This window comes from Entelurus aequoreus, linkage group LG03 (genome assembly GCF_033978785.1).
Source record: "Entelurus aequoreus isolate RoL-2023_Sb linkage group LG03, RoL_Eaeq_v1.1, whole genome shotgun sequence".
In the NCBI taxonomy this organism is placed as follows: Eukaryota; Metazoa; Chordata; class Actinopteri; order Syngnathiformes; family Syngnathidae; genus Entelurus; species Entelurus aequoreus.
Window position 1 is genome coordinate 78,074,669 of NC_084733.1, and position 12,989 is coordinate 78,087,657.

The 12,989-nt window shown below is 41.1% G+C and overlaps 1 protein-coding gene across 9 annotated transcripts in view; it reads left to right on the forward strand.

Annotated features, from left to right (window-relative positions):
- Positions 1-12,989, forward strand: part of LOC133646902 (pleckstrin homology domain-containing family A member 7-like) — a 264,138-nt gene that overhangs the window by 158,896 nt on the left and 92,253 nt on the right. For all 9 annotated transcript variants that reach the window (XM_062042809.1, XM_062042812.1, XM_062042810.1 and 6 more), the window contains one exon: positions 12,847-12,964. In XM_062042809.1, coding sequence (XP_061898793.1) covers positions 12,847-12,964 — 118 coding nt within the window. The remainder of the gene's footprint in view (positions 1-12,846; positions 12,965-12,989) is intronic.

Sequence of the window (12,989 nt, forward strand, 5' to 3'; positions counted from 1 at the left end):
CAGTAGCATGTCAATAGCAAAGCCAATGTATATTAGCATCAAGCTAACCCATTTTTTGGAAAAGTGAAGCCTTACTTATTTTGGATCACTTTTTGGGTCATTTGCTTTTTAAAATCGCTATTGCTGATCAGTAGCATGTCAATAGCAAAGCTAATGTATATTAGCATCAAGCTAACCCATTTTTTGGAAAAGTGAAGCCTTACTCAACTCATTTTGGATCACTTTTTGGGTCATTTGCTTTTTAAAATCGCTATTGTTGATCAGTAGCATGTCAATAGCAAAGCCAATGTATATTAGCATCAATCTCTCGCATTTTTGGAAAAGTGGAGCCTTACTTAACTCACGTTGTGACAACTGCTCACTTTTAAATATTCCAATAAATGTATGTATTCTATCAATAAACAAAATAGCACATATTACAACGTGAACACAAAGATACAAAAATGAGTACAATTACCAGGTATCTGGAATTTGTACTGTATCGGGTCAAATGTAAAATATACCCACGCCTAAGTATTGTAAGTGCACTACTTATTTGAAAGACAGGAGATGTTGCATGAATAACTCTTCAGTACATTGTGTAGGCGTACCTAATGAAGTGTGCAGTGGGTGTAGGTCTGCTTTCAAAGGTGTACAAAAGCCTGGACAGGAATCCTGACAAAGGAAACGGGCGGTAAAAGACGTGTGAATGGAAGTCAAAAAGTCCTGCCTGTGTGGAAATGTCAGCTGTTGCTGTGTGGGCTGCTGATGCTGCTTCCCGAAAGAGCGATTTGGACATGTTTTGGGGCGGGGGTGAACGGGCGTCCTGCAAGAGGGACAGACATCCGCCTCACTTTCAAAGTCTCCTTCTGCCTTCTGCCTGCACGGCGTGCTCCGCTTTCTTCACGCTGACATTGTCATCCTGATGAATTTCAGGGACTTCTCAAGCCGTGTGAAGTTTCAGAGATGCCAGCCGGGCACGGAAAGTCTAAAATATTCAATGTTGGAGGCAGTGATGAGATTGGCCACAGTCTGAAGGTTATACAAGTGTAAAAAGAAGTCAGTCAGTCATTTTCTACCGCTTGTCCCTTACGGGGTCGCGGGAAGTCAATTCTTTCCCATTCTTGCTTGATGTACAGCTTAAGTTGTTCAACAGTCTCCGTTGTGGTATTTTAAGCGTCATAATGTGCCACACATTTTCAACGGGAGACAGGTCTGGACTTATTATCGGCGGTTTCTCGAACGAGTATGACGATCCTCCTGGCAGGGGTGTATCCCTTTATGGAGGATGCCTGTGCGTGACTTTGTTTTACGTGGGGACACTGGTGCACAGACAGTCACCACAAGATCCTTGACAGAATCGGGTCAGCGTCCAGTGGCATGGAGTCCAAGACGACTGGGGACCCTTTTCTGCTGCAGCCTTCTTCCGCCATCGCAGCCGTTGTGGTAGTTCTTAAATCTACCGTCTTCCGCCTGCTCCGCCGTTGAGGTCTTCACCGTATCCCTGGCTAGGGGGCAGTCAGGTACTAGGCCGGGGGTCGGCAACCCGCGGCTCTAGAGCCGCATGCGGCTCTTTAGCGCCGCCCTAGTGGCTCTCTGGAGATTTTTCAAAAATGTATGAAGAATGGAAAAAGATGAGGGGAAAAAAAATCTATTTTTTTGTTTTAGTATGGTTTCTGTAGGAGGACAAACATGACACAAACCTCCCTAATTGTTATAAAGCACGCTGTTTATATTAAATATGCTTCACTCATTCGAGTATTTTGCGAGCGCCGCTTTGTCCTACTTATTTTGTCGGTCCTTGAACTCACCGTATAGTTTGTTTACATGTTTAACTTTCTCCGACTTTCTAGGACGTGTTTTATGCCACTTCTTTTTCTGTCTCATTTTGTCCGCCACACTTCCAACGTTGTGCGTGAGTGCACAAAGGTGAGTTTTGTTGATGTTATTGACTTGTGTGGAGTGCTAATCAGACATATTTGGTCACTGCATGACTGCAAGCTAATCGATGCTAACATGCTATTTAGGCTAGCGACATGTACATATTGCATCATTATGCCTCATTTGTAGCTATATTTGAGGTCATTTAGTTTCCTTTAAGTCCTCTTAATTCAATTTATATCTCATGACACATGTAATATGGCTTAATTTTTGCGGCTCCAGACAGATTTGTTTTTGTATTTTTGGTCCAATATGGCTCTTTCAACATTTTGGGTTGCCGACCCCTGTACTAGGCCTTTGCCAAGGGCCACCTGGGGTAACAGTAGTAAAGGGGTTAACCTCCTAGTGCCCCAAGACCCCATAGAGGAGCCTCCACTGCCGGATGGACTTTAACGTCATGCCCAGGACACAGGTCTGGACTACAGGCAGGCCAGTCTAGTACCCGCACTCTTTTACTATGAAGCCACGCTGTTGTAACACGTGGCTTGGCATTGTCTTGCTGAAATAAGCAGGGGCGTCCATGATAACGTTGCTTGGATTGTTCCAAAACCTGTATGTACCTTTCAGCATTAATGGTGCCTTCACAGATGTGTAAGTTACCCATGTCTTGGGCACTTATACACCCCCATACCATCACAGATGCTGGCTTTTGAACTTTGCGCCTAGAACGGGGGTCGGCAACCCGCAGCTCTAGAGCCGCATGGTGCCGCCCTAGTGGCTCTCTGGAGCTTTTTCACAAATGTATGAAAAATGGAAAAAGATGAGGGGAAAAAAAAATATTTTTTGTTTTAGTATGGTTTCTGTAGGACAAACATGACACAAACCTCCCTAATTGTTATAAATCACACTGTTTAGATTAAACATGGTTCACTGATTCGAGTATTTGGCAAACGCCGTTTTGTCTACTAATTTTGGCGGTCCTTGAACTCACCGTAGTTTGTTTTCCATGTACAACTTTCTCTGACTCTCTAGGACGTGTTCTATGCCACATCTTTTTCTGTCTAATTTTGTCCACCAAACTTTTAATGTTGTGCATGAATGCAAAAAGGTGAGTTTTGTTAATGTTATTGACTTGTTTGGAGTGCTAATCAAATATATTTGGTCACTGCAAGCTAATCGATGCTAACATGCTATTTAGGCTAGCTATATGTACATATTGCATCATTATGCCTCATTTGTAGGTATATTTGAGGTCATTTAGTTTCCTTTAAGTCCTCTTAATTCAATTTATATCTCATGACACAATATTTGTATGTAAAATGGCTTTTCATTTTTTGCGGCTCCAGACAGATTTGTTTTTGTATTTTTGGTCCAATATGGCTCTTTCAACATTTTGGGTTGCCAACCCCTGGCCTAGAACAATCCGAATGGTTCTTTTCCTCTTTGGTCCGGAGACACAACGTCCATAGTTTCCAAAAACTATTTTGAAATGTGCCCTCATTTTTACACTTTGCATGAGTCCATCTTAGATGAGCTTGGGCCCAGCGAAGCTGGCAGTGTTTCCGGGTGTTGTTGATAAATGGCTTTGGCTTTGCATAGTAGAGTTTTAACTTGCACTTACAGATGTAGTGACCAACTGTAGTTACTGACAGTGGTTTTCTGAAGTGTTCCTGAGCCCATGTAGTGATATCCTTTACACACTGATGTCGCCCGAGGGATCGAAGGTCGTAAGATCATTGCTTACATGCAGTGATTTCCCCAGATTCTCTAAACCTTTTGATGATATTACGGACGGTAGATGGTGAAATCCCTAAATTCCTTGCAATAGCTTGTTGAGAAATGTTGTTCTTAAACTGTTGGACAATTTGCTCACGCATTTGTTTACAAAGTGGTGACCCTCGCCCCATCCTTGTTTGTGAATGACTGAGCATTTCATGGAAGCTGCTTTTATACCCAATCATGGCACCCACCTGTTCACCTGTGGGATGTCAAAAATGGCAACGCTCGAAGGTTTACAAATTAATGAAGCGTTCACACCGTTATATTTGGCATAATCAAGTGTACTCTGTGTACTTAGTTCCTGACTGCCTATTTTGACGGTCTGTGGTGGTTTTGGTGCCTGCTGTCTTGTCGAACATGTGTACATACTTTTTTAAAGATATGGTAAGTATACACCCTCAAAAGGTTTAATAATGAAAAATAAATTAATTATCTCAAGGAGGTTACATTAGATATGCAATTAAATTGCTTTGTTAGTTAGGATGCGGATGTTTTGTTCAGATTGACACACATTGTATTGGTTTTGCTATCTTTAAAGGGGAACTGTACTTTTATGGAGATTTTGCTGATCATTCACAATCCTTATGCAAGACAGCAACATATGTTGTACTTTGTTTATGCGTTCTAATTCGTAATTTAATTTTAGCAAGAGTCAGCTAACAACAGAGGTAAGGGATTCGCTCTTCTACGCCGATAAAGCGCTGTAAAAAAACACCCATAACCTCCATTAACATTAAGTATACATGCTGTAAGTATATATATATAATGTACTAAAATTCATCATAACATGTCATATTTACCTATTTTGCTCATTTTAAGCAGATGACGCCGTATTCATTTCACAGACGTATCACAAAGTTCGCTTTTTCGTTCACTATCAACACTACCAATCATGGCAGACCCCATTAAGGAGACGTCAAAGACGACAATGGGACAAAAGATTATTCAGAAACCTAATAATTTTGAACCTGAATATACGGAGGAGGATTAACAAGTTTTAAAAGCTGTGTGCTAAACAGATCCAGCTTTAGTGAAACACTAAGCATCATGTAGCAGTATTGCTCAGTGCTAAACAAGAAAACAAACTACGAACATTATAAAACAATCACTTACCGTCTTCTCTCACTGGGATGCCAACTGATGGGATGTTTATATCTTCCCGTTTACATGATTAGGATCCTCACAAAAAATTAAAAAATGTTTTCGCCATCTCCGTGTCTAAGTTGGATGTCAAAGTCGACCAACTTCTCGGTTTATGTCCACAACCTTCTACTATCCAGGCAAGATGGCAGAATGTAGATTCACTTTCACCAACTCAGAGGCGATGCAGCAGCTCAATATGTCAATATACAAAACCCAAAACCAGTGAAGTTGGCACGTTGTGTAAATAAAAACAGAATACAATGATTTCCTAATCCTTTTCAACCTATATTCAATTGAATAGACTGCAAGAGACAAGATACTTAACGTTCGAACTAGAAAACTTTGTTATTTTTGGCAAATATTAGCTCATTGGAATTTGATGCCTGCAACATGTTTCAAAAAGCTGGCACAAGTGTCAAAAAAGACTGAGAATGTTGAGGAATGCTCATCAAGCACTTATTTGGAACATCCCACAGGTGAACAGGCTAATTGGGAACAGGTGGGTGCCATGATTGGGTATAAAAGCAGCTTCTATGAAATGCTCAGTCATTCACAAAGAAGGATGGGGCGAGGGTCACCACTTTGTGAACAACTGCGTGAGCAAATTGTCCAACAGCTTAAGAACAACATTTCTCAACAAGCTATTGCAAGGAATTTCACCATCTACGGTCCGTAATATCATCAAAAGGTTCAGAGAGTCTGGAGAAATCACTTCACGTGAGCAGCAAGGCATAAAACCAACATTGAATGCCCGTGACCTTCGATCCCTTAGGCGGTACTGCATCAAAAACCGATATCAGTGTGTAAAGGATATCACCACATGGGCTCAGAACATTTCAGAAAAACCACTGGTCAGTAACTAAAGTTGATCGCTACATCTGTAAGTGCAAGTTAAAACTCTTCTATGCAAAGCCAACGCCATTTATCAACAACACCCAGAAAACGCCGCCGGCTTTGCTGGGCCCTGAGCTCATCTAAGAGGGACTGATGCAAAGTGGAAAAGTGTTCTGTGGTCTGACATTTCAAATTGTTTTGGTAACTGTGGACGTCGTGTCCTCCGGAACAAAGAGGAAAAGAACCAACCGGATGTTATAGGCGCAAAGTTCAAAAGCCAGCATCTGTGATTGTATGGGTGTGTATTAGTTTCCAAGGCATGGGGAACTTACACATCTGTGAAGGCACCATTAATGCTGAAAGGTACATACAGGTTTTGGTGGCAACATATGTTGCCATCCAAGCAACGTTATCATGGACGCCCCTGCTTATTTCAGCAAGACAATGCCAAGCCACGTGTTACAACAGCGTGGCTTCGTAGTAAAAGAGTGTGGGTACTAGACTGGCCTGCCTGTAGTCCAGACCTGTCTCCCATTGAAAATGTGTGGTGCATTATGAAGCCTAAAATACCACAACGGAGACCCCGACCTGTTGAACAACTTAAGCTGTACATCAAGCAAGAATGGGAAAGAATTCCACCTGAAAAGCTTAAAAAATGTATCTCTCAGGTCCCAAACGTTTACTGAGTATTGTTAAAAGGAAAGGCCACAGGGGTAAAAATGCCCCGGTGCCAACTTTTTTGCAATGTGTTGCTGCCATTAAATTCTAAGTTAATGATTTGCAAAAAAAAATTACGTTTCTCAGTTCAAACATTAATTATCTTGTATTTGCAGTCTATTCAATTGAATATAAGTTGAAAAAGATTTGCATATCATTGTATTCTGTTTTTATTTACGAATTACACAACGTGCCAACTTCACTGGTTTGGGTTGTGTTGCTACATTAGCTAGTTACCTCTGTGTGGTCACGGCAACACTAAAAGTAGTTCCTCAGTGTTAGCGCTTATAATAACAATATCGCTAATACTTGGTTAATATGCAGGCTACGAGATGTAATTGGAGTATTGTTGGCTGTTTTTTAGGCAGAATAGTGTACTTCCATTAGCTGCATTGTTAGCCACCTCATACTTGCCATATTTTACAAACTAGAATGCACAAAAAAAGAAAATGTTTTCTTGTCTTACATAAGGATTGTGAATGATAGGTAAAAAAAAAGGTATCTAAGTGGCCCCCCGGCATGCATCCTTACTTTTTTTAGTACCCTTGCTGGAAAAAGTTTGGACACCCTTGTTTTGAACCAGGTTTTGCCTGCAATTGTGTGCCTTTTTAGACGTGAACGTGCGTGTCGGTGCACTCATCGCTGCTGGACGCGTCAATGTTTTCCGCGGTAATGAGATAATAACCGGGATTTATTGGAGCGAGGAATGCATTTATGTCGCCGGTGTTTCTAATCAGGCAGATTTACACGCGCCCTCCGAGTTGTCCACTGTGAAACGCCTCGCGCGTGACGGCCGGCCACAACACTGCCTGGAAAGATTAGATTTGAAATCCTCGCTGCGGTTCGTCAGACGTCTCCTGGGATCGTGGTCCCGGGTCAAAGTTCATACCAGCAAGTGTCGGGTCAGACGATTATGAAACACAAAGAGTGTCCCTCAATGTGTGTGTCACTTTAAGAAAAAAGCATGTGGATGACACAGCTGCTGTTAACGTCCATCTAAATGGAACTAAGAAGAAGGTAACTTTCCGAAGTGTGCGATATTTACCAAATAAGGCAAGCGATTTCCTCTTTGGCACACTGACAAAGTTGCCCATATCATACTCCTTTCTTTTGAAAAATAAAATGAAACATTGCAATTGCTAACTATTAGTTTTATTTCCAAGTCAAATATAGTGACTTTTCTAATCCAGCAAATGGCGCCATTATCCAATCAACAATACAGTGTCAGTTAGGGATGTGTATCATTCTTATTAGAACTGATACTGTTTCATACATGTAGCATTATCACTGGAGGATGAGGAATAGCTAGACACCAATACCAATTCCCGATACCTGGGAATTGACACCGGTACTTAACGGTAGAGATGTCCGATAATGGCTTTTTTGCAGATATCTGATATTGTCCAACTCTTAATTACCGATTCTGATATCAACTGATACCAATATATACAGTCGTGAAATTAACCCATTATGGCATTTTTTTAATTTTTTTTTTGGGTAGGTGGTAGCGAGAGGTGTATATTTTAGCGTCCCGGAAGAGTTAGTGCTGCAAGGGGTTCTGGGTATTTGTTCTGTTGTGTTTATGTTGTGTTACGGTGCGGATGTTCTCCGAAATGTGTTTTTCATTCTTGTTTGGTGTGGGTTCACAGTGTGGCACATATTTGTAACAGTGTTAAAGTTGTTTATACGGCTACCCTCAGTGTGACCTGTATGGCTATTGACCAAGTATGCCTTGCATTCACTTGAGTGTGGGAAAAGCTGTAGATATTATGTGACTGGGCCGGCACGCAAAGGCAGTGCCTTTAAGGTTTATTGGCGCTCTGTACTTCTCCCTACGTCCGTGTACACAGCGGCGTTTTAAAAAGTCATAAATTTTACTTTTTGAAACCGATACCGATCATTTTGAAACAGATACCGATAATTTCCGATATTACATTTTAAAGCATTTATCGGCCGATAATATCGGCAGTCCGATATTATCGGACATCCCTACTTAACGGTACCATTTTTCAGTGTGTGTTGATAAATATTTGTTATTTTTGATGACAAAATCTCATTATTTATTGCAACATATAAAAATGAGCGGATTATGATAACTGCTGTCCAGTTGCTGTCTTGTTTTAGTATCACATTTCTAAGTCTCTTGCAATTATGACACTAAGCATTAATTTCATTAATTAGTTTATGTTGTGTGGTTTTGTTTTCTGTTGCGCCCTCGAAAGTTTTAACACTGGAAGTATTGTACATAGTACACACCAGCTGTTTGATTGTAACGTATATCTTGCTTGTCGTTTTCTTTAACAAATTTGGAGGTGTTTAAAATTGCCATGTAAAATCGCTAGTGCTAATCAGTAGCATGTCAATAGAAAAGGCAATGTATATTAGCTTCAAGCTAGTGCATTTTTGGAAAAGTGGAGCCTTACTTAACTTGCGTTGGAGCACTTTTTGATTCATTTGCTTTGTAAAATCGCTAATGCTAATCAGTAGCATGTCAATAGCAAAGCCAATGTATATTAGCATCAAGTTAGTGCATTTTTGGAAAAGTGGAGCCTTACTCAACTTGCGTTGGAGCACTTTTTGATTCATTTGCTTTGTAAAATCGCTAATGCTAATCAGTTGCATGTCAACAGCAAATCCAATGTATATTAGCATCAAGCTAGTGCATTTTTGGAAAAGTGGAGCATTACTTAACTTGCATTGGAGCACTTTTTAATTAATTTGCTTTGTAAAATCGCTAATGCTAATTAGTAGCATGTCAATAGCAAAGCCAATGTATATTAGCATCAAGCTAGCGCATTTTGGGGAAAGTGGAGCCTTACTTAACTTACGCTGGAGCACTTTTTGAGTCATTTGCTTTGTAAAATCGCTAATGCTAATCAGTAGCATGTCAATAGCAGAGCCAATGTATGTTAGCATCAAGCTAGTGCATTTTTGTAAAAGTGGAGCATTACTTAACTTGCGTTGGAGCACTTTTTAATTAATCTGCTTTGTAAAATCGCTAATGCTAATTAATAGCATGTCAATAGCAAAGCCAATGTATATTAGCATCAAGCTAGCGTATTTTGGGGAAAGTGGAGCCTTACTTAACTTACGCTGGAGCACTTTTTGAGTCATTTGCTTTGTAAAATCGCTAATGCTAATCAGTAGCATGTCAATAGCAAAGCCAATGTATGTTAGAATTAAGCTAGTGCATATTTGGAAAGGTGTAGCCTGACTTAACTTACATTGGCGCGTATTTTGAGTAAAAAAATGTTGTTGGCGTTGAAAATTGCGACATTACCGAGGGGTAGTTTGACTGAGTCCGCTCTCAGTGCTGCTGGAGTGATCGGCAAGTGCCGAAGTGCGAAGACCTGGCTGAGTCGTGATGTCAAGCGCAACCCAGGTACCGAAACCTGCCACCGGTGGACTTTACATTCATTGGCGCCCGGTAGGACTGGCGGGATTCGGTCGGTGCCTAAAAAGAACCAGACTCGGTACCCATCTCTAGTGTCATTGCGGCATCAATACAGCCAGTGAATGTGCCACACACTCACTGAGGCCTCATTTATCCATCGCTAATACGAGCAAATGTGTGTCTTCCTCCCTGCCAATCAGCCATGGCAGCAAAGTGTCTACTAGATGTTTCCATGGACACACGCTCTCTTGCTTGGACTCGCTTCTACTTCCACATGTTGCCGTCGTGGCACTGAAAGGGTTAATGTCTGCACTCAGATTAGGGACGCCTGCTGCTGATTATTCCTCTTGAAGCGCTCGCTTGCGTAACGCCGTCTGCACTTTTTCTTCTGCTGCTGGGAATCGGGGCCCCACGTCCCGGAGACGAGAGACGGGCTTGCTTTTTGCCGAGCTCGTCACGTATGCTGGCAGGTCGAGATAGGCTGGGACGCTGGCCCAAAGGTGTTCATCCACAGACTCATCTGTGAGTGTGTGGGAGGTATTTCACATTTTAGTTCATCAAACACGCTCATCCCCACTCGGTGTTCCTCGAAGGTGTGACAAAAGAGGAACTTATCAATATGGTGAAAAAATGTAAATCCAAGAGCGCAACTGATTTTAACGGAATTGATATGAAAACGATAAAAAAAAGGTTATTGAAGAGATTTCAGAACCTTTAACACAGGGGTGTCAAACTCATTTTAGATCGGGGGCCACATTGACAAAAATGTACTCCCAAGTGGGCCGGACTGGTAAAATCACGGTACAATAACTTAAAAATAAAGACAACTTCAGATTGTTTTCTTTGTTTAAAAATAGAACAAGCGCATTCTGAAAATGAAGAAATAATAAATAATGTTGTTGGTTTTTTTTACACTTACATGTTGCGGTTAATAGTATATTATCTTTATTTGTCGTGATTTATATACGTTCTTAATAAATTATGTGATCATGTTCATCAGTCAACTCATTAGTGTTAATTTTCAATCTATCAAGATAAAAAAATTTATATCAAAATCAAATTACAGTATATTATGTAGTTTGATCATTTTCCTCGACTGGTGCACTAACATCATGTGTTTTTTTTTGTTTTTTTTTACATATGTAGCATCATCTACAAAGATACAAAGAATTGCTATTGTGACATCTAGTGGACACATTTAGAACAGCACTTTATTTAATTCAAAAATTCCGGCTCATTTTTATACTTAGCAAACTCATCCCGCGGGCCGGATAACACCTGTTCTTGGGCCTGATTCGGCCCGCGGGCCATACGTTTGACACCGCTGCTTTAACATGTATCAGCTACATATAATTTTAAACAGGCAAATTCCCAGACAAAATGAAAATAGCAAAAGTCGTACCAATTTATAAGACTGGTGACAAACTACAGACCTAGAGATGTCCGATAATATCGGACTGCCGATATTATCGGCCAATAAATGCTTTAAAATGTAATATCGGAAATTATCGGCATCGGTTTCAAAATGATCGGTCTCGGTTTCAAAAAGTAAAATTTATGACTTTTTAAAACGCCGCTGTGTACACGGACGTAGGGAGAAGGACTGAGCGCCAATAAACCTTAAAGGCCTTTGCGTGCAGGCCCAATCACATAATATATGCGGCTTTTCACACACACAAGAGAATGCAAGGCCTACTTGGTCAACAGCCATACAGGTCACACTGAGGGTGACCGTATAAACAACTTTAACACTGTTACAAATACGCGCCACACTGTGAACCCACACCAAACAAGAATGACAAACACATTTCGGGAGAACATCCGCACCGTAACACAACATAAACACAACAGAAGAAATACCCAGAACCCCTTGCAGCACTAACTCTTCCGGGACGCTAAAATATACACCCCTCGCTACCACCTACCCCAAAAAAAATTAAAAAATGCCATAATGTGTTAATTCCACGACTGTATATATTGGTATCAGTTGATATCAGAATCGGTAATTAAGAGTGTTTAATACAACAGTTTTGTAATATATAATTAAGTCAGTCATTATCATTGGTACTTTAATCTTAATCTTAAAATTAACATACTGAGATGAAGAATATCTTATTTTCAATAAGGTTGAAAGTGTTTCTCATAATTCTTCTTCTTTGTACTTTTCAAAGCACTATCATATCAGTACAATGTTTCACTTTTTTACTTAATCCATTCCATAATTTCATTCCACATACTGATATGCTAAAGGTTCTAAGTGTTGTACGTGCATACAAATGTTTTAAATTAGATTTTCTCCTCTTTAGTTGAGAAGAATTGTTGTACATTCTTTGGTAGCAGGTTATAGTTTGCTTTGTACATCATTTTAGCTGTTTGCAATTTTACCAAATCATCGAACTTTAATATTTTTGACTCAATAAATAAAGTGTTTGTATGTTCTCTATATCCAACATTATGTATCAGTCTAATTGATCTTGGTTGGTTTGACAAAAACAGACTATCTTTGGGGAGCTCAAAGTAAAGCCGCTGCTCCTCCACATCGAGAGGAGCCAGATGAGGTGGTTCGGGCATCTGGTCAGGATGCCACCCGAACGCCTCCCTAGGGAGGTGTTTAGGGCACGTCCGACCGGTAAGAGGCCACGAGGAAGACCCAGGACACGTTGGGAAGACTACGTCTCCCGGCTGGCCTAGGATTGCCTTGGGATACCCCGGGAAGAACTGGACGAAGTGGCTGAGGAGAGGAAAGTCTGGGCTCCCCTGCTTAGGCTGCTGTCCCCGCGACCCGACCTCAGATAAGCGGGATAAGATGGATGAGCAATTCTGACTTACTAATCCGTTCCATGTGTGATGTATGTAGGAGTGTTTTCATGCATATTTGTTTGTGCTATCGTAATGTATTCAAACTAGCGTCGTTAGCATTAGCTAATATGCTAACAGGTTCACATGTGTCTGTGTTAGTGTTATTTACTCACAATGACACTCTTTTTGCATTGTTCCAGTTTCACAAATGCTTCTGTCGTTTGGAGCCACACCTGGCCATGCAAACGTCAGCAAAGACAAAATGTGGCGCGTATGCTCACAGTGTGGACTTCCTAAATGTCCTTGTGTTTTGTGCACAGGCGGCAGAGTTCACGCATGATGTCCCAACCCGGTGGCGAGCACCTCTCCAGCACCGTCAGCGAGGATTCCACCACCATCACCACCTCCTCCACCGTGGACGTCACCTCCACGGCAAAGGTCAGCCAGACCACGCTAACCCTGC